Source organism: Rhineura floridana, chromosome 3, assembly GCF_030035675.1.
Source record: "Rhineura floridana isolate rRhiFlo1 chromosome 3, rRhiFlo1.hap2, whole genome shotgun sequence".
Classification (NCBI taxonomy): domain Eukaryota; kingdom Metazoa; phylum Chordata; class Lepidosauria; order Squamata; family Rhineuridae; genus Rhineura; species Rhineura floridana.
This window is the reverse complement of record NC_084482.1, coordinates 189,416,719-189,439,620: the sequence shown is the minus strand read 5'-3', so window position 1 is coordinate 189,439,620 and position 22,902 is coordinate 189,416,719. Positions and strand designations below refer to the sequence as shown.

Genomic DNA, 22,902 nt, shown 5'->3' with positions numbered 1-22,902 from the left:
TTTAATTTCTCTCCCACCGCTGGCTGCAAGTCAGGATAACACTTCATGCAGAAGATCTTAAGAAGACCTCCTTGGACACAGAAGTGTTTACAACTATTGCCCAGTGTAAAATATCCTCCTTTGAGGCAAGGTGCTTGAGAGGGTGGTGGCAATCTAGCTTCAGGCATGCTTGGAGGAAACTGGCCTCGTCATGACACTGAAACTACCTTGGTCACTCTGGTTGATGACATTTGTCAGGAGAGAGATGGGGGGAGTGCTACCCTGCTCATTCTTGATCTCTCAAGATACTGTTGGCCACAGTATCTTCCGGAGCATCTCAGTGAGGTAGGGTTTGGGGATACTGTGCTTCAGTGGTTCTGTTCCTACCTCCAGGGCCATTTCCAGCACCATGGGAGTTGTCCTATGGTGTCCCTCAGGCTCCATATTATCCCCCATGCTTTTTAACATCTATATGAAGTCGCTGGGAGGTGTAATCAGGAAGTGTGGAGTGAATATGTGGATGACACCCAGCTCTGTCTCTTTATCAGTGGCGTCACTAGAGATGGTGTCACCCGGTGTGGTAACTCATGGTGTCACCCCCATGGACCTCCTCCCGTATCAGACCATACAGAATCCTTAGTAATGTTTTTTGTACTAATGTTACTCGTAAATCGTAATTCCCATATATCACTGAATGTAATGGCAATAGTAGTGACATAAACAACTAGCAAAATTAAAATTACACCTTTGAATTACAATATCATACGCACAGCTCAAATTCTTGCTCTTATTACTAATGGGAGTTAATTATCTTGCATATGCCCATAGTAAATTTTAAGATACTTTCAGACCCTCAGCAATTTTCAAGTGGTCTACGTAGAAGAAAGGTTTGGGAACCCCTGGAATAAGACACCTGCTTATGTCCCTATGCTGCTCTCTCCCCTCATTTACGGGCCTGGGATGCTTGCGTGTGGACACACCTCCTTACAATTATGGAAAGTGATTCTTAATAATAAGTCTCCAGACACAAAGTTACATAGGTATTTATCAGTTGTTTAGTAGAAAATTCAGAAGTGCAGAGTCCCTTCATGATAGTTACAGCCACATACACCCTTTTTTGCTCCTGGATTAAGAATGAGATCTTTGTTAATGCATTCTCTCACAACAACAAACATCTCTAGGAGCATGAAAGTGGAGAGTATTAGCAACTGAGAAGAGTCTTCTCAGTGGCTGACTCACCTCCTTTCACTCTGATTGGCTCCAATCTGCAGAAAAGGCAAGGAAGCATATTAGAAGACTCTTCTCAGTGACTAACACACTCCCTTTTCATGCTGACTGTAGGATGCTTGGAGACATAGGGACCCTGCTCCCAAAAAAGCAGAGGGACTAAGATCCCCTGGGCGACTACCCTCCTGGTGCTTATGGACATGACCGTAATATATTTTGTAAAGTGCAAGTTCGATATTTATTAAGTGTGTTTAGGATTACACTGATGGCATTCCCAAATATGTACTTTCACACAGACTTTGGTTTTCCATAACACAATGTTTGTCCAAGCCTCCACACTTGGGGGGGGGCACTACTTGCACACCCCTTCCATAAGCACATCAAAGTTGGATACGCACCTGAACCAAGACCGAGACAATAGGGCACTCAAAACAAAAAGGTAATTACAGTGGCTGAGTAGATCTTGTACAGTGGTTATACTGACTGGGCAGCCACCGTCCTTCACATTTTACAAAATACTTTTTCCTATACAAAGATTAAATTTCTGTGTATGAAAAAGTAATATATGAAGTGGTCTCAATAGTGAGAAAAGTAAACAAGTGAATGGTGATCCAAATGTTTTTCATTCTCACGTTGTGAAGCTAGCTGCCAGATGATGTATCACCTTCCCTACGCATGCAGCATAGACTGAAAAAACAGCACCCAAGCCACCATTCACTACGTGCACATGTTCTTTCCAACATGAATCTACAGGTCTCAAAAAATAATGTGTGACAAAGTCCTCAAACACCTTATAACATGCCTCAAACATGGTCTCTTGTTCTACCAGCATGCCTTCACACCATCACTTTGCCAAAACATAAGGATAGGTAAATTGCTTTTAGGGAGGTTCACAATTATGATTTCCTATTTATTTAATCTAAAAATATTTAAAATACATAAAAACAGCCAGGGGAAGATATTGAAGAAATATAAAATAAATACAAATAAAAAAGGGGGGGAGTGAAGAGACCTTAAATGTGCTACTCACCATCTCTCAGCCTATCCTCCCCTCAGGATGAAAACAATGGAGAACCATGACCACCCCCAGGAAGAAGGGCACACTTAAAATGTAGAGGAAAAAATCATCTACAACCATAGTGTGAAATCAAATACTTATTGGGACACAGTATGAAGAAATATTTATATAAACATGACTCTCAAATATGTTTATGAATTACACAATCTTTAAATATATTTATAGTGCAATCCGATGTTTGTTTACTCAGAAGCAAGTCCCAATGTATTCAATGGGGCTTACTCAAACTGGGAAGTGTGCAGAGAACTACAGCCTCAAGTGATAAGGAACTTGTTCTTTTAAGTTGAGACCTTATCCCAGTCTGAGTCTGTGTTGGAATTGCTTTTTAATATGTTTTTAAGCCTTTTCTTTTTTTAAAAGCTTTTAAAAATATTTTCAAATAAGTTTTAATATATTTTAAAGTCTGTTTTTATGATGTTTTAAAGTGCTTTTAGTGCTTTTGTTTGCTGCCCTGGGCTCCTACTGGGAGGAAGGGCGGGATATAAATCAAATAATAAATAAATAAACTTCATTCACCCAACCCAAAATTCAGAATCATGCCTCTTTAGGCTGTTTTCCAACTGTTTATTCTTGCTTTATGGTTATTGGATTTTAAATGGCTTTATTTCTTGTTGTGAGCTGCCTTGGCTTCCAACCCTACCTCACAGGGTTGTTGGAAAGACTACACACACACACACTGCAGATGTATAAATATATACAGCCCATATAATAGTTTATTGTCAAACCAGTTGGTCATTGCAGAAAAATCAGTATTAGTTTTAAAAAAATCAGTATTCGTTTCCTACAGAATAAAAACTGTAATACCTAAGCAAGCCCTGCCTACTTGCTTTAAAATAGGACTGGAGGAGGGAGGGACAGAAAGAGAACACAAACACAATTCTTTTTTACATTCACCCCAAAGTCCCATTGATTTTCAGCACATTCATAACCATGTCTACTCAAAAGTAAATCCTATTGAATTCAATGGGATTTACTCTGGACATATGGGATTAGCAATGCTTTTACCCCCACAAAAGCAAGTATTGGGAAGGTTTTGAAAACACTGCCCAGGATCTGACTCCTACACACAAGAGGGGAAAAAACTGAAATGTATATACTTACCCAATTTATGAGATTTTCAGATAAACGGGAGGGGAAGGGGGGGAAACCACCATTTTCTGGCCTTGCAATGAGGTTTACTAGACACTGGCACAGGTCAAACAAACACTTCACTGATTGGCTGCAATCCTGAACGGGCGGGGTTAAAGCTACAAAGTGCTATACAGTAGTTTAAAAAAAGATTTAAAGGGGGCGGCTGACATTTTTATGTATATCTCGAGAACCGGACCATCTAAAAACTTATTTTTTTTTTAAATTAAAGCTGAGAGTCACCCCCCCTCTGATGGTGTCACCCGGTGCAGTCCGCACCCCCCTAGTGACGCCCCTGCTCTTTATTCCATCTGAATCAGGAGAAACAGTTGAATTGTTAGAACGATGCTTGGAGGCCATGATGGGCTGGAGATGGGCCAATAAACTGATGCTGAATCCTGAAAAGACAGAGATGTTATGTGTCCTGAGTTCTCATGCCTGGAAGATGGGGAGATGGCCTGTTTTGGATGGGGTTGAACTCCCCCAGAAGAAGCAGGACTGCAGCTTGGGGGTATTTTTGGATCCAACATTCTCACTGGAGGCTAATTTGGCCTCAGTGAGTAGGAGTAACTTTTTCCAGCTCCAGCTAGTTCACCAGCTATGGCCCCTTTTGGACAGAAATAACTTGGCCACTCCATGCTCTGGTAATTTTCAGATTGGATAATTGCAATGCATTCTACGTGGGACTATCCTTGAAGATAACTCTGAAACATTAACTGGTCTAAAATGCATCAGCTATATTACTGGCTGGGATTCCATTTAAATCACATATAATGCCTGTTTTAAAACAACTACATTGGTTGCCAGATAATTTCTGGGCCCAATTCAAGGTGCTCATGTTTGTGTTTAAAGCGCTAAGCAATTTAGGACCCAAATATCTGAAAGTCCACCTCTTTCCCTACAGACCTTCTTGTGTATTGAGATCAGCAGAAGGGTCCCTTACTCAAAATATTGATAAAAGTGTTCCCAGCAACCATCTTGGATTCCAATATGGCAGCTACACAGATACTACTTGCCTGATTGGCAACATGACTTTTCCGACATGGGTAGACCACCAAATAAGTAAATACATAGGGTTGTGTTCAACTAAGTCCTACTCAAAGTAGACCTATCAAAATTAATGTATTAGTCAGTCATTTTTATTAATTTAATTGGGTCTACTCTGAGTAGGAGTAGCAAAGAATACTACCCATATTTTCTGCTTGTGGCAATAAAATTTTCCACCCTGCTAAAAATGGGCCCCATCTTGCATGGTGACATTAAAGGTAGGTCTTGGGTCTTGAAGGGTCAAAGGCTATTGACTTAAATAACTTACACAGTGTCCCTGCAAAATACAGGTGAGAAAATGACAAAGGGTTGTAAAAACTAAAAGGGGCTGATAAAAGGCCCTTTGTCTGCTTTGATGGTAAGGTTCTCACTTGCTAAATAGTAAAAATAAATCAACTACATTTGCTCTGTTGACATGCAGGAAATCTTACAGATCTGAAGCTAGCTGTGAAATGTTTCCACTCATCCTTATAGCCTTTTGGGCTGCCCTTAAGCTGGGTTCCTGGCATTATGCCCAGGCTATTCTGCCCTCTCGTCCCACTTCCAGTTCCTGCTACGCCTTCTCCACCTTTACTCCTCTTTGACGCAATCTTTCTGGTAATAGCAGAAAGGGAGGGATATTGAATAAGCTGGGCCCTGGGAAACGAGTTGTGAAGAAGGTCTAGTGGAAGTGCTTGATGCTCAGATCCTTGAGTTCTCTTACTCTTGCCTTGGCCCCTCTGTCAGCTTGGATCTTTAGCCCTGGCATAGGGCCTGCCTGCCAGTTTCTGTACTCCTTAGATTAGAAACACTGGCGAGAAACCAACTCCCAGGAGGAGAAAAACAAGGAAATTTACCAACCTACGTGCCAAGTGTGCTATTCAGACAGGAACTAATTTATTCTGTGAGATGGAAAGAGCAGCATCAGCATCCGAGCAATGACCTATGGGGTAGAGCCATTGCTTAGCTCACAACGGATCCCAGAAATGCAAGTACTGGCCCTGGCACTAATCCTAGTGCACCTGCCTTCTGCCTGTTTTCAGCCTGCAAATTTTGTAGACTCTGTCAACTGCTCACAGGTAGGTACAATCCTTGTGATGATGATGGGAGAGAGGGCCTCTTATAGCCAAACCAGCTATTCTCTAGAATCAGTCAGATATTTTCCCTTCCCTTTTTGTCCTTCATATTTGCTTTATTTATTTTCTTACATCTATATCCTGCCTTCCTTCTGTCATGGAACCCAGGGTGGCATACATGTGGCATACTTCTCTGTTCATTATCTGGTGTACACGTGTATGTGTGTACTAGTGTTGTCACATGCAGGCATCAGCATGTTAATATTTGCAGCTAGGGATGGAAAATCCATCAGTTTCAGTTGTCTCAGTTTCTAATTGTTATTATTATTATTAAATTTATTTATACCCCTCCTTTTGCCAAAGGCCCTCAAGGCGGCTTACAAAGAAAAATAAACACAAGTATAAAAATACATCAATAAAAGCAATACAATTTACAAAAATTAAACTAACTAACAACATTATTAAGACAAAAATTGTCCTTTTTGTTCTATGCAAGCCTCACAAGGGTCTGTCCTATCCTTTTGACCCTCCAGCAAGAGTTTGTTGCCACATTCCAAAGTGGGTGAAGTTGACTTGGCATTTGGACTTCTTGGCCATGGAGTACCCACTTGCCCAGGATGTATTCCACGTTGTTGTGCACTGTGTTGTCATCACCCCCCTGGTATGGCTGGATATGAAGCAACCTTGATAGCATATTTCTTTGCTCCGGGCTCACTGATGTGGACCGCAATGCCATTTTCCCCAACTAAGCCCACTCTTCATTGTTCACATCTTACATCCAGTTATCCACATTTCTGTAGCAACGATTTAAAAAATAATCCTCCTGAAAATGATCCAGCAGTTTGGAGCAATTTTCTCCTAACAGACACATTTTTATATGCAGTTTTGACTAATATTCATGTTTTTACTAGCAATTTCTCCTAATCAAATGCATTTTTGTATGTTATTTTCACTACTGAATTCATTTTTATGCACATTTTCCCCTATATAAACATTGCAAACATTGGGCAATCACAAAATTCAGATTAGTGTAACTTTTGAAGGATGGCTGCATTTTAGTTTTCATATTGTTTCAGAGAGTATTAATTTTATAATTTGGCTTTAAATGGGAACTGAATTGAATTATTCCCTCATCCCTACTTGCAGCGGATCAGCACCTCACATAGCTTGGTTTTCTGACACAGAATATGAAAGGATAAAACCCACTCTGCCTAACAACTGCCTAACAAACAAAAAAAACCTGCTTCAGGTGTGAGTTAAGCCCTGGCAGCTCTGAGAAAGTGTGTTACTTGGCAAATGGACAGCCATCTGTCGGGAATGCATTGGTTTGGATTCCTGCATTGAGCAGTGGGTTGGCCTTGGTGGCCTTATAGGCCCCTTCCAACCCTACTATTCTATGATTCTACTATTCTTTCTACTACTTGCGGAAAGGACCATAGCTCAGTAGTAGAGGGTCCATGTTGCCTGCAGAAGGGTTCAATCCTTGGTTCAATCTCTGGTATCTCCAAGTAGGGTTGGGAATGTGCCCTGTCTGAAATCCTGGAGAGTTGCTCCTAGACAGTGTAGATAATACTGAGCTAGATGGACCAATGGTATGAGTCAGTGTAAGGCAATTTCCTGTGTTCCTAACTGGCTTGGCCAAGACATGTCTTGTGACATCATCAACACAGTAGAAGCCCATGTTTCATGTAATGTGGATTAGTTACTCTTAATCAATGGCAGCTGGTGGCTTCCTCTCAGTGGGACAGTCGAATCCGCTCTGGGTTTTAATCTGAACTTTCAAGGAGCTGTCCACAGCTTCTTGAAAGTTCGGACTAAAACCTGGAGTGGATTCCACTGCCCCACTGACATGGAGCCACCAGCTGCCACTGCCCATAATCATTCTGCCATACCCAGCGAGAAGGTACAGGACAAGGCTTTTGTACTTTTCTTCATTATGTAAACAAGGAAATTTGAGCAGTACAGCTTTTCTTACCCCTGCATTACATGCTTCACCTGCTAAAATTCCCCATCTACTTATTAAAAGAAACACAGAAACACTGTCCTATTTTTCTTCTGGTCATCCTATTAAAAGGCTGGCATTTCCCCCACTCTGTTCAGCACATGCTTAAAGATAAAAGTGTGTTCTAATTAGCCGTAGTTAAATGTGTGATCCTTACTTCTATATGGGCAGCAAACTCATTATCTGAGTATTGAGCCTTGTGTAGCCAAAATGGTTCATACACAAGAGGGAGGTATCCACTCTTTTCAGGGAAGCCCAAGGTTTGCAGAAGTACAAAATATCTTTAGAGGGGAAATAATTAAAGGGAGGGGGAGAGAAATCCAAAATCAGCAGCGAGGAATGAGCATTGAATTCTTAACAGGGCCATGCCACACCACTATGTTTGGTTGTAGGTCCAGCTTGTTCTAGATTAGTTACCCAAATCATGTGGGTGTGATTTTGTTTATGCATGTGGCATTGAGTGTGGGTTCAGAGTAGGGTTGCCAGGTCCATGGCCTGAGACTGATCCTGTATCTTTAGGAGAAGAGAAGGTCAGCCAAGTGCAGGTGTTCTTGCAACTCTGTAATGGGAAAAACCACAAGGTGGAATTCTCCCTCCCCCCTCCACAACTTTTAAAGATACAGAAGACTTCCTGGAAGCCGGGCCTGGCAACCAAGAGGTCTTCTGTATCTTTAAAAGTTGTGCAGGGCAAAGGGAGAGTTCTACCTTGTGTTTTTTCCCATTACAGAGTTGTAAGAACACCTGCACTTGGCTGACTTTCTCTTCTCCTAAAGATGCAGGATCAGTCTCAGGCCAAGACCCTGGCAACCCTAGTTCAGAGAATGTTTGTGTGTCCAGACCTCTTTGAAGAAATGGCCCTGAGAAAGAATACACTCACAGGTGGCTCACCATCCCTGTCTCTGCCATTTTTCAGCCTTAGAAACTTAGAACTGTAACTCTTCCCATCATACCCAGCAGTTCTTTCAGCTGTGAACCATGTAACAACATTCCACAATCAATTTTTTTTTTGGGGGGGGTGTCTTCTGGAACATATAAGGCTTAGTTTAAACATGATGCTCAACATGTTAAAAAAAAGAATTCACATGTGACTCTCCATAGCCAGCATCTTGGGGTATCACAGCCATACACATAGAACATTCGCACACCAAGGGTCCATAATCCAATGCACTACATTGGCTTACTAATATTTAATGATGATACCAGCTGCATGGAATGGATAAAGATTTTTTGGTGTTATTTTAAAAAACGTGCCTGATGTCACTTTTAACCTGGGTCTAATACGTGGAATTTCTTGTGACTTGACTCATGGAAGAGATAAGCCTCTTAAGGTGCCTGCCACCCTTGCACTCTTATAGCACTTCACAGCCATACATTTAAAGAACATTTAACATACATTGAATGCACGTGGCTTCTCCCAAAGAATCCTGGGAATGGTGGTTTGTTAAGGATGCTGGGAATTGTAGCTCTGTGAGGGTTGTTGTTGTTATTATTGCTACTACTCCTCGCCCTTCACCAATATGTCCCAGAGTGGATTACAACCATATAAAATACATTTTTTTTAAATTACCTTCACAAATAGACTGGGTCCTAAAAATACACAGAGGCCAATGTGAAGACATGCATCTTCAACATATGACAAAGGCTGTACAGTGAAGGTGCCAGATGCACCTCTGTGGGAAGGGAATTCCATAACTTATGGGTTGCCACAGATAATGTTCTCTCCTGGGTCACACACCCCCAACTTCTGAAGGCAGTGAAACTAGCAAGAGGGACCCTTCTGCTGATCTCAACACCCAATGTAGGAAAGGAGGCGGTCTTTCAGATATTTGGGACCTAAGTCGTTTAGGTCTTTAAGCACAAGCATGAGCACCTTGAATTGGGACAAGAAACAAACTGGCAACCAATTCAGCTGTTTTGAAACAGGAGTTATATGAGTTCTAAATGGAACCCCAGGCAGTAATCTGGCTGCCATATTTTGGAGCAGTTGAAGTTTCTGAGTTGTCTTCAAGGACAGACCCACATAGAGTGCATTGCAATAACCCAGTCTGCAATTTCCCAGAGCATGGAGCAACTACAGTTCCCAGCATTCTTTGGGGGAAGCCATGTGTTTTAAATTACATTAAATGTGCTTTAAATGTATAGCGTGGATATGAGGCGTTTGACCCCTGTTTCAAAATGGGCAAATGAGGCTTCCTCTCTTCTGACTCCCATGGCCTTTCAGCGTAGCACTGGTGATTGCTGTGTGGAAAAGAAAGAATGCTATGGTTGCTAGGAGAGGCTGAGGAGGAACTGTGACAGGGCCCCTTAGATTGTTGTTTACTCTGTGATTGCCACAGCCCTTTGCCCTGTCCCTGTTGCTGAGGTGTCCTGGAGCTTGTGACCATGGAGAAAGTAACTGCAGGTGGAGGAGTTAAATGCTCTGATGTCTGTGCCAAGCTAAGAGTAGAGAGGCCACTCAGGCTGTGCCAGTATAGTGATTGTCCCCAAGCCACATGTTTTCTCCTGGCCTTGCTTCTGTGTCTTAAACAGCAGCCTTGCATTACAGAAATGAAGCAGGCCACTCTTTTCCTGCCATTTGTCCCTCTGCCATGAAAAGCATTACCTGCTAACGTGACAGGATGCTGTTACAAAGGCACAGGAGCAAGGCCAGCAAATAAGGTGGTGGCAGGTCTATGTGTCTGCCAGGCCAAAACAAAGTTCCTTGTTTGGATGTTGGAAAAGGTGAAAAGGCTGCCACAGAGATACTACAATTATGACTTGCCTCTTTACCCTGGCCTTTGACACTTTAGTTGTATATTTTTAGGACCCACCCTGTTTTTGTGATTGTAATTTGTTTTAAACTGGTTTGGTTGTGTTTTAAATTGTTGTGACCTGCCCTGGGACCTTAGGGTGAAGGATGATGATGATACTTCTATATTATAATTATGTATATATTTCCTCCCCCACACTCAGTTGGAGGCTTGTTCCACATTTCAAAGGAGTTTATTTTTCTCTTATCCGCTTTTTTCACTGTCCAACTTTCACATCCATACATAGTGATTGGGAATACCATGGTCTGAATGATCCTGACTTTAGTGTTCAGTGATACATCTTATTTATTTATTTTATTTATTACATTCATATACCACCCCATAGCCGAAGCTCTCTGGATGGTTTACATCTTATTTATTATTTCGATTTATATTTATTATTTTGATTTATATACCGCCCTTAGCAAAAGTAGCTCTCAGGGCGGTGAACAAACAAAGTAAAATACAATATATCATAATAAAAGACCACAAAAACATATACAAACAAACAACAAAAAACACGACAAAAACGAAATACAGCACAAATTAAAGAAAATACAGATTAAAAGATTAGAAAGGTTAAGAAGATTAAAAGATTAAAATGCCTGGGAGCATAAAAAGGTCTTTACCTGGCGCTGAAAAGATAGGAGTGTAGGCGCCAGGCGTACCTCTTCGGGGAGGCTGTTCCACAACTCAGGGGCCACCACAGAAAAGGCCCTAGATCTGGTGACCACCTTCCGGGCTTCCCGATGGGTTGGTACCCGGAGGAGGGCCTTAGATTCTGAACGAAGTGAACGGGTAGGTTCGTAGCGAGAGAGGCATTCCACAAGGTATTGAGGTCCCACGCCGTGTAAGGCTTTATAGGTCAAAACCAGCACCTTGAATCTCGCCCGGAAGCAAATAGGAAGCCAGTGCAGACGCTCCAGAATAGGTGTTATATGCGAAGACCGACTGGTCCTCGTCAATAGTCTGGCAGCCGCGTTCTGCACCAGCTGAAGCTTCCGAACTGTCTTCAAGGGCAGCCCTACGCAGAGCGCATTACAGTAATCTAATCTTGAAGTTACCAGAGCATGAACAACGGAGGCGAGGTCGTCCCTGTCCAGATAGGGGCGTAGTTGGGCTACCAGACGAAGATGGTAAAATGCATTCCGTGCCACCGAGGCCACTTGGGCCTCGAGAGACAAGGAAGAGTCGAAAAGAACCCCCAAACTACGTACCTGTTCTTTCAGGGGGAGTGTAACCCCATCCAGAACAGGGTGAACATCCACCATCTGAGCAGGGAAGGCGCTCACCAACAGTGTCTCGGTCTTGTCTGGATTGAGTCTCAGTTTATTAGTTCTCATCCAGTCCTGAAGAAGATGAAAAGGAGAAATAGAGCTGCGTGTCATCAGCATATTGATGGCAACGCACTCCAAAACTCCTGATGACCGCACCCAGCGGCTGCATGTAGATGTTGAAAAGCATGGGGGACAAGATCTTTACATTTGAGGACCTTTTTTAGTTCTCTCATAGGTGCCCTCCTCATTCCTAGCCTTCTTCTAATTTCTTTATTGTCTCCATTTTGGGTAATGACTGTGGCCAATAAGTATGAAAGGGGAGAATGTTAGCTACTGAGAAAAGTCTGACTCACCTTTCACACTGATTGGCTCCAATCAGCAGGAACGGACAAGGAAGCATGTTAGAAGACTCTTCTCAGTGGTGAACACATCCCCCTTTCCTGCTGGTCTTGTAAGATGCTAGAGACATAGGGACCCTCTTGGGGTCCTGCTCCCCAAAACGTATGGGGTCTAAGACCCGCCGAGACCCTGGGCAGCAACATATTGTTTTGGCTTTTGTAGATTTGTATGTACATTGATCAAGGTGTGTGTGTGTGTCAGGATAAAATTAGGGAGGAAGGACTATGTACACTGTGTTCAGCTCCTTGGAGGAAAAGCAATACACACACACACACCCCTACATGTCTATATCTAGCTTTGGGGTGTGCACCAGGCCAGCCACAAGATTCAACTTGTATCTGTAGTTTTGGGAAGCAGCTCCATCTCTTTCAGAGCTGCTCAGTGGGTTTCCAATTTGACTTGTTAAACTCAACCAAATTAGATCTGTTAAAAACAATGCATGGATCCTCAGGGAAGCCCTGGAAGAGGAAAGTGTCAGTCTCCTGTAAGGACTCTCTTACCCCAAGGGTCATTGGGAGATGGGCATCTTCCTTCCCTCCCGAGATCTTTAGGGATACAGACTGTTTTCCCTGGGAGAGAGTTCTCTCCATTGACTCACACAGGGAAAGGAGTGGCGGTGGAAAAACATAGTTCCACATTAAAAGCAGTTTTTAATGTTTACTTCAATATCCCCCTCCTCACCTCTGCACCACCTCCCCACTCAAGCTCAGCTTGGTTTCTCTAGTCAGCTTGATTTCATTTTTTAAAAAATGTATCTGTTTAAATTCAGCATTTTTGGCACTTGAGTCACAAAGAGTGATTCAAGACTTTAGGAAGTCCCTAATCTGACTCAACACAAGACACACTGTTAACATCTTAATCCAACTTGGGCATGTAAAAACCTCACCTGAATATATACATCACACATCCTAACCTAGAGAAACTGATAGTGTGAAAATTCCTGGCTGACTTCTCACAGTATAGTATAGTATAGTATAGTATAGTATAGTATAGTATAGTATAGGAGTATACAGTATGGGAGAAAGTATTATTATTATTATTGTGTAATATCTATAGCTCACTCTTCTTCTACTCATAGAACACTCAGACTGGTTTACAGAAAAAGCAAAATGCAGTTTAAAACAATCAGTGCAAACATGCAGATTGCAAACAATACAATCTAAGAGTGGCAAAAGACTCCTGGCAGTCACAGTCAAGGATGATGCGAGTTGTAGTCCAGCAACTTCTGGAGGGCAAGGGCCACAGTTCCCCTGTCCCTGATTTAGGGGATATATCCTGCATTAGGAACAGATTTGGGAGACAGAAGAAACGGTCTGTCACAATGAGATAGTAGTTGGAAGGCATGTTGTTTCAGACTCAGCCTAGCATGTGGGGTGCGGTGGAAGAAAGGGGCTTGCTCTTGACAGTAGTATCTGTGCTAGCTCTGAAATCTGTCCCTTCTCTGTCCTAATTTAGGGTCTGCACTGCCAGCTATTGGGTAAGTGTTTTTATACCAATCAAATAGTATTCTGTATTTTGATGCATGTAATAACCCATCCAAGTGTGAAGACTGCCATTTCCTTGGCTTGGCTTGAAACCTGTTGTGCGGGATTATTTTGCTGCATGGACTATTCGTTTAAAAGCACACCCTCAATTCTTGTTGTGATCTGGCAATAATTCACATATGACTGACACATGCAAATGTCAAGTGACACAACCCAAAAAGTGTTAAAGATGTCTATGGCACCATTCCTGGGAAAGACGGAATAATTGGGGATGGGGGTAAGCAAAGAAAGGCATATGTGGAATGCCTCTTAGTTCTTGTGGCTCTTGGATTCAAGCAAAAGCAGCTCTCGTCTGCAAAACTCCAAACTTCATAGCATGATGGTCAAATCCTCAAAAGAGAGAGTATCACTGGGCATATGCATGATGATGATGATAGTGTTGGCCTCTTTCAGGGATGGGGAACCTCAGAACTGGGGGCCAATTGCAACCCTCCAGGCCTCTCCCCAGGCCTTCTCCACACCCTCCTGGAGTGTTTTTGCTTGGCTGGAATGTGTCCTTGAACTCTGATGATGTCTCTTGCTTGCTTGATGGAGAATAGAGAGGAGTATGAGAGTGTGTGTGTAGCAGGGTCAGCTGGTGACTGCATGTCAGTGGGGCAGTGGAATCCACTTCGAGTTTTGGTCCGAACGTACAAGGAGCTGTCCAAGGTGCTTCAGGACCATGGACTAGACTCCTTGACCACTCGGACTAACAGGCAGCCACCAGCTGCTGCTAGTGTGTAGAAACTAATCTACTGTACAAACGTAAAATTTATATGCAGTGCTCTGCCCACTTTTACCACTGCCCTCCCAAAGGGAATGTGGCCCTCAAACTGAAAATGGTTCCTCACTCCTTGCCTACTTTAATGCACTTAATACTAGGATGTTCCCTCTGGACAGACTGTAGTGCAGTAAGGTCATTTCAGACTCTGAATGTAGTGGTCTAACTGTGTCTGTGTGTGTGTGTGTTCTTTGATGGGAATGTGTACTATATATCACTTACTTCAACATGAAATAAGTCAGGCAGCCTGGCTGTGCTTGGGGCCCCTCATACTTACTCTGCTGAAGGGGGCCCTGGCCTTTACCCCCAAAGCCTTACTGTGATGGCACCATTGTACGCAGAGCTTCCTGAACCTTAACCAGCATCAAAAACGCAGCTGCAAGGCTGAGAAGTTCACAGGGTAAATTTTTCTCTCTCCCGCTTTCAGAAGAGAATGTGCTGTGCATTCCTGGAGAAGCCCTGCCATTCCCAGGGCTAGATCCAGTACTAGTGCTAACTCAGATGAAGATGAAGAACGAACTCCGGTGTCGGCAGCAACAAGACTGTGTCCCCTGCGTGAAGGTGATGCTACACCTTGGCCTACTGGGTGAGAGAAAGATGGTTCAGGGGTCTGGTCTGTATGTGAAAGCTATCATTTGCTACTGGGCCAGGTTCAAGGTTATAGTCTTGGTGTACAAAGCCCTATACAGCTTGGGACCAGAATATCTGAAAGACCTTCTTATCCCTTATATACCCAGTTGATCACTGTGCTCTGCAGGTGAGGGCCTCCTGCAGATACCATCTTATCAAGAGGTCTGTTCTGCACAACATAGGAAATGAACCTTTAGTGTGGCGGCACCCACCCTTTCAAATTCCGTTCCCTTAAATATTAGGCAGGTGCCATCTCTGTTATCTTTTCGGCGCCTGTTGAAGACCTTCCCCTTTCAACAAGCCTTTTAAGTTGAGACCTATCCCAGTCTGCGTCTATGTTGGAATTGCTTTTTAATATGTTCTTAAACCTTCTTTTTAAAAATGTTTTTAATCTTAGAAGATGTTTTGATAGCTTTTTTTAAAGTAACTTTTTGAAGATGTTTTGTTTTAATGTGTTTTAAAGTCTGTTTTTATGATGTTTTAAAGTTTTTAGTGCTTTTGTTTGCCGCCCTGGGTTCCTGCTGGGAGGATGGGTGGGATATAACTCAAATAATAAATAAATAAATAAAATAAAAGCTGACCCTAGTCTACTACTGCCAGCCTTGTGCCTTTCTTGGGATGGAATCCTAGATGGAATATTACTCCCTGCACCTTTAGGATAGACTTCTTGCTCTATTATTTATTTATTTATTAAATTTATAGCTCACCTTTCTTCCAAGGAACTCAAGGTAGCATACATGGTTCTCCTTCCTCTCCATTTTATCCTCATAATAACCCTGTGAGTTTGGTTAGGCTGAGAGACTGTGACTGGCTCAAGGTCACCTAGCAAGCTTCATGGCTGAGTCATGCTTTGAACCCTGGTCTCCCAGGTCCTAGTTCCAACTAGGGTTGCCAGGCCCATGGCCTGAGACTTGATCCTGTATCTTTAGGAGAAGAGAAGGTCAGCCAAGTGCAGGTGTTCTTGCAACTCTGTAATGGGCAAAACCACAAGGTGGAATTCTCCCTCCCCCCTCCACAACTTTTAACGATACAGAAGACCTCTTGGAGGCTGGGCCTGGCAACCGAGAGGTCTTCTGTATCTTTAAAAGTTGGGCAGGGTAAAGGGAGAATTCCACCTTGTGGTTTTTCTCATTATAGAGTTGCAAGAACACCTGCACTTGGCTGACTTTCTCTTCTCCTAAAGATACAGGATCAGTCTCAGGCCAAGAACCTGGCAACCCTAGTTCCAACCCTCTAACCACTACACCATGCTGGCTCTAGCGCTAGCAGGACATGATTTTCATGATGGGTGTGAGAGGTTCTGAGTTCACTTCCTAGACCCATGAGGGGTTAAACTGTACAGGCAAAGGCCACAAATCAGCCTTAGAGCATACGCTTTGCATACAGAAGGTCTTTGGCATCTCTATTTAAAAAAGGTCTTGGGGAACAGGACTGGGAAATCCTTCTGCCTGAGATCCCAGAGAGCTGCTACTGGCCAGAACAGAAGGACTGGCCTAGGTCAATAGTCTGATAAAGAGCCGCTCCAGACTGTAGTTTTATTGTGGGTGTATTCTGCAACATGTTCCTGACCCAATAGTGCATTCGTGGTGGATTTATTCTGCTTTAGTTTGTTCTGTGGCTGCCCCAATGCTACCACATGATTGCTGTGTGGAGGGGCCACAGCGCCACAAAAGCAGGACAAAAATAAACCAGGGCATTTGTGGTATAAAAAGTTATGGGATTTCAGCAGGAAGTTACAGGACACACACTGATTGGAACTGAAGCATGCACTATAAGGCAGCTCCAGAGCTTGGAAAAGTTACTTTTTTGAACTACAATTCCCATCAGCCCAATCCAGTGGCCATGCTGGCTGGGGCTGATGGGAGTTGTAGTTCAAAAAAAGTAACTTTTCCAAGCTCTGAGCTTATCCTAACTTGAACTCTACTCTAGCAGTGCACCTTCTACAGGCGTTTGACCCCTAGGATTTACATCTTAAGGTGGAATTTTTACAGGATTTATCCCCTCCTCACATTTAACTTATGGTACACAATGGCCAGAGTTCTGTGGCCCTGGGAAGAGGGATTGATTTTTAAACCACTCTGGGAACTGTTGCTCTGTGAGGGGAATAGGGGGCCTCCTAACAGCTCTCAGCACCCTTAACAAACTACAGTTTCCAGGATTATTTGCAGGAAACCATCATTATTTAAAGTGGTATGGTACTGCTTTAAATGTATGGTGTGGATGTGCCCTAACTATCACCCGCCTCAGCAGCCACACAGCACAATGGAAATCCCATTCTTGTTACGGTTCAGCTCATCTACTCTGGCCTTCAAAAACAGTCAGTGGCCATTTTGACAAGGCATGCATGGAATGCTACTAGGCAACCGCTAAATTAATTCTTTGAGTGGCTGACACTATGTAGCTTTTTTTTTAAAGGGGATGGTTGGCTGGTTTTGATGTGTTTTTTTCCATTATGGCCGTTGTTAAAATAAAGTGTAATTTTAGCAGAGAGTGAAGCTTATTTGTTTAAATAAATAATAGCTTAGCATGTGGGGGATGCATTCCTTTTATTTCCTTGTAGGGTCACCTGCATTTGGTAGAAGACAAGATGGGAGAGCTGATAGGACCAGCATGGAGTCCAGGAGACCTCATGGCAACACTGAGGGTGAGCCAGAAGGGGCTTATCTACAGCAGTTCCTCCCTATCCAGCCAGAAATCCCCTCTCTGCTGTTGTTGTAATATAAGTGTCTGAGGAACAAAAAATGCAATATTAATAATTATAATTGCACATACAATAACAAAAGTTAATTATATATCTACACATTGTTAAATTGGGGCGGGTTCTATAACTAACGTGTTACAGAAACATGAGGGACACTTAAGTCAGCTTTATGGAATTTGTTGATAGCTTTACAAATCCATTAAGTTGAGAGTGTGTGTTGGCATTTATCTTAATTCACTTTCTGGCACCCTGCTCTCCCTCACGCTCTCTGTCCCCAGAATTCCTGCGAGTGCGCATACTGCTCTTGGCCCAGGCATACCCTTCCTCCCAATGTGCTGCAGTGGAAGTTTGGCATCCTCGTGGAAGTGACTGGCACAACAGGAGCCTGGTAAGTAACTTGGCCATGAATGTCCTTCTCTCACAGTCCTCTAGAGCAGTGGTTCCCAACCTTTATGAGCACGGGACCCCCTTTATAAGCTGAATGTTTTTGTGACCCCCTCCCCCCAGGGAGGCAGGCTGGCTGCCAGGAAGGAACGGGGAAAGCAGCCTTTCTTTGCAGCCTTGCTTCTTTTTGCTTCACAAAAAGCCCTCTCCTCTAATTCTAAGTAGGGCTGTTGCCAGTAGCGGCAGTGCAAGGAGACAGGAATCAGTGGTAGTAATCCCCTCTTCTTCCTGGTAGCTCCACCCTCAGCCTCCTTTGGCATCTGCCATGTATTTTATAGGCAGATGCCTGCCCTTAGTGCACCTGAAAGACGCTCTGGCACTTCAGCAAAAGGCCTCCCCTCTTGTTTGGAGCAAGGGGGAGGTGTCATGTGCAGCGGCAGTGGAAAGCAGACGGTGTAGAGGAAGTGAAAACTTTTTTAAAAAATTAATAAATAATTCATTTCTTTACTGTTCGCGGCCCCCCTGGGGGTCCCGGCCCCCAGGTTGGGAACCACTCCTCTAGAGGTAGGCAGCTACACATACAGGAAGAAGCAGGCTCTCTGTGTGGAGATGGATGAGGAGCTGTACTTGGTCTCTACTGTTTTCTGCCCTCACTCACTTCTCAATGGAGGCTAGTCTGTTAGTTCGAATGGGGCACTGCCCCGCCAACCTCAGTCTGCCTTCAGCCAGCCCACCTGTCTACCTTCTTCCTTAGAACTAATCCAGGGGGTGACACTGCCTGGAATCTTCCTCCTCAATCTTTGTGTTGCCCTTGTAGAACTCAGCAGGGAGGAGGATGGGGCACAAAACTAGAATGAGTTGGCTCTGTCTGTCATTGGCTCTGGCTCCACCTACTGCTGATCTCTGTGCCTTCTACCCTACTAGTCCCCATGGGCATCAACTGCCTCTCATTGTCATGTCCCACCATGTTGCTTTCTTTTTTCTTTCACCATCTGGCATCGACATTATTGGGCGCATGCTGAGGCCCGCACCTTCAGAAGGTCTATTCCCAGCTTCTTGAGGTCTGTGCTGCCATCACCTGTTTCACCTGTTCTCTTTGGTCATGTTAGGAGAAGGAGGAATAGCCTCCATTTGCCTTCGCTGCTCCTCTGGGAGCGGGGGTGGTATCAATTGAGCCTAGATGGAGAAGGCCATGACACTGATTAAGATGTGGCCCTGGTCACCATCATCATCAGTGGCAAACATCCTGAGAAAACCCAAATTCTGCAATAAGAATAACTTATGAAAATAGAATATTTCTCATATATTGTTATTATTATTGTTATTATTTAATTAATTAAATTTATATCCTGCCCTTCCTCCCAGCAGGAGCCCAGGGCAGCAAACAAAAACACTAAAAACACTCTAAAACGTCTTAAAAACAGACTTTAAAATATATTAAAAGAAAACATATTTAAAAACATTAAAACAAAACATCTTTAAAAACAAAGCATCTTAAAAAAACTTTAAAAAATCCTAAAAAGCAGTTCCATCACAGATGCAGGCTGGGATAAGGTCTCTACTTAAAAGGCTTGTTGAATAAGGAAGGTCTTCAGTAGGCGCCGAAAAGGTAACAAAGATGGTGCCTGTCTAATATTTAAGGGGAAGGAATTCCAAAGGGTAGGTGTCACAATGCTAAAGCTCCACTTCCTATGTTGTGCAGAACAGACCTCCTGATAGGATGGTATCCACAGGAGGCCCTCACCTGCAGGGCGCAGTGATCGACTGAGGGATAAGACAATCTTTCAGGTATCCTGGTCCCAAGCTGTGTAGGGCTTTGTACACCAAAACCTTGAACTTGAACAAGCTTGAACTTGGCCCGGTAGATAATGGGCAGCCAGTCCAAATCTTTCAGCAGCAGTCACACTGCTGAATTTTGCACCAGCTGCAGCTTCCAGACTATGTGCAATAGAATGTAAGTTTTCTTGGTACAGAAAAAAGATATTGGAGTGTTTATGGCAGATCCATTCCTTGATCCAGTGCAAGATTCCAGAATGCTCCGAGCTAAACGTAGTCAGTCCACCCTGGGACTTATGGTAGGGAAACAGGGCAAAGGAAATTCTGGAAGGAAGAACACCAGGCAGCATGTAGCTGTAAGCAAGCAAAGGACTCTAAAATAAATCTGCTGTCTAATAAGCATAGTCAGAGTCCAGGTTCTTACTTTTAAGCATTCTAGGCCTCTGAACACAACACTGACGACGAGGATGAGAAGGGGTCCCAGACTACTGCCAGCTCCAGTTATTTGGTTGCTTCCATACTAGCACTTTTCTCCTGTATTGCTGCCCTTCGTTCCCTCAGAGTGCTTCCAGATGGGAGCTTCATACTGCTAATGGGTCATTCAGATATTGCAAATCTGTCATTGGACAGATTTTTTTTTACTTATTAGATTTCCCCTGAAAAGGATAAATCCAGATTAAAGTGTGTGTGTGGTAGGGTTTGACATTTTAATGCCAAAGGCATTGTATAAATGCTGCAAAAAGCTTGCATGGATGAGAAGCACTGATCCCTCAATAACCGCCTGTCTGGAAGCACACTCTTTCATGATTGAGTGATAAGTCATTGCAATCAAGTAGTTTTTATGTTGTCCTCTTGTGTGTTTTTCAGCCATGGTTTGTGCCAATTTATGTATTTAATCTAAAACACAGTTGCAGCAGCATAGCCTGTCCCATGTGGATGGGCAAAGAGTTCAACCCATTTCATTGGTTTCAATTGTTCCTGCTGTTTGCTTGGCCAGCAATATATTTAAATATGGAAAGGAGAGTAGTATATATGATCTATATCCCACCTATCACCACAAGTGACCTCAGGGCAGGTCACAGTAAAATAAAAATAATACAAAAATGCAATAAATAATGGAAAGAAGCAACTAATTTAAACACACAGACACACCAGTGGGAAACAAAAGCCAAATAAGGGGCAATTCAGCACTGCTATTAATCCACCAGTGGAGCTGACAGTCCAAACAATAAAATGGGCTGAACCTACAAACAGAGAGCTTTCAATTAGTTTACAAAGGACCTTTGCTTACAAAAGTTCCATCAACGAAGGTCCTTTCTCATACTAACTGAAAGCTCACTGTAGGTCCAAGCCCATTTTGTTGCGTGGACCATCAACTCTACTAATAGATTTGTGGACTAGATGTAGGGAAGGGCATTGCTAGTTGATGCAGTGCTATGCTGAGTGTTGTTGTGCAGAACCTCCTTTTTAATTAGACTTCTAGCTAATTGTGGAAATGCAGTGCCTCAGCAGTACTAAAAGCTACCAGTAGTGTTAGAAACAACCATCGTCGCTTGAACATGAGTGTGCACAGCCTCCAAAAAACAAGCAATTGATGCAATCCAAAATTTGTAAGAGTTGGCGGTAAATGGAGAACAAGGTGTAAGGATACAGAAAGATTTGGCATTTGCCTGGTGATGAAGAAAGGGATGCCTGTTGTTTAAGGAGGAATAAAGGGAGGAATGCAGACTGTGATTTGCTCCCTACCACTTACTTGCAGAGCAGGTTTTGACTTCAGATAGAGATCTAGACAGGCAGAATCCTCTAATCTATTACTGAGTCTATCACAAATTGCTCTCCTTGCCTTACCCATAAGTAGAGCTGAATCTACTCTATGCTGTGTAAATGCAAATACTTGCCTTTTCACATAATTTATCCTCCAAGGAAGCATACATGCTTCCCTCATTTTTATCCTCATAACAACTCTGTAAGGTACGTTAGGCTAGAAGAGAGAGTGATAGGCCCAAGGTTAGTCAGTGAGCTTCATGTTGGAGTGAGGATTTGAACCTGGATCTCCTTGGACCTCAACTGAAACCCTAACCATTATACCACACTGGCTCTGCTAGAACATTGCTTCATACACAGGAAATCCTGCTCACATAACCTCCTGTAGTTCCTGAGATTTCAACAGGAGTTGCCCACATTCTGGCAAACGGCATTCTTTATAGCCAAGGGCTAGAAACTCACATTTCAAAACAGAAAGTGGAGTTTCTCAATACTAAAATCTGCAGTGTGGTTGCAAAATTGCAGGATAGTGTCAGCCCTGCCCATAAACAAACACATATTCTGAACACCATGCTTGCTATTGTAGCTGGGTGGTGCAATGAGGCCTAAATTGTCCAGGTGGATTGGCTGTGGAAAATTACAACGTGTGTGCTTAATTTTTTCCTCTGGTTAACTGGCAGACGGTGTCAGCTGGTGGTACCATGTCTGTGGGGTAGTGGAATCCACTCCAGGTTTTATTCTGAACTTTCAAGGAGTGGTGCAAGGTGCTGATGCAAGTTATAACACCTTGAACAGCTCCTTGAAAGTTCAGACTAAAACCCAGAGCAAATTCCACTGTCCCACTGACATGGAACTGGCAGCCCACAGGTCTTATATGGTCCTCCAAGCAATTTCAAGAGCCTGCCCTCCCCCCAAGATCCCTGCTAATTTGGTGGTGGCGGCAGCACACACTCAAAGGAGCAATGAACCACTCTACAGTCACACAGCAGAGTGTGCAGCTGGCAACAGCAGTTTTCAAGAGTGTAATGAGTTTTTTGGGAGCTTTCCTCCCACTGTGCCCTGTTCCAAGGCACTCCAGCCAGCTTCTCTTGCACTTCCATAGTGCTCTGCAACAAAGACCAGAGTTTGGGGATATCATTGAAGAAGCAGCCCCAGAAACCCTTTCAGAGCAAGACAAGCTGGGTGGGATAAGAGAAGGGACTGGAGGGTGATCCCTTCTCCCACTGCGGTGGTGATGGTGAGGCAGAGGGGCATACCTGAAGAAGGAGGAAGGTGCCTTGAAGAAGCAGTTCTCACAGATTGCAAGAGCTCTGTTGGGCGCCTGTGCGTGAGACAGCATAGTGTTTGCCTATGTATGTTTTT

General features: G+C 43.4%; 1 protein-coding gene across 1 annotated transcript in view; it reads left to right on the top strand.

Moving 5' to 3' along the window:
• The first annotated feature begins 5,082 nt into the window (after positions 1–5,082).
• The window catches only part of IL17RC (interleukin 17 receptor C), a 46,018-nt gene continuing 28,198 nt past the window's right edge, over positions 5,083–22,902 (top strand). The window contains exons 1-5 of the mRNA XM_061622095.1: positions 5,083–5,517; positions 13,437–13,458; positions 14,713–14,871; positions 17,476–17,559; positions 17,895–18,004. Coding sequence (XP_061478079.1) covers positions 5,377–5,517; positions 13,437–13,458; positions 14,713–14,871; positions 17,476–17,559; positions 17,895–18,004 — 516 coding nt within the window. The 5' untranslated portion in view covers positions 5,083–5,376. The remainder of the gene's footprint in view (positions 5,518–13,436; positions 13,459–14,712; positions 14,872–17,475; positions 17,560–17,894; positions 18,005–22,902) is intronic.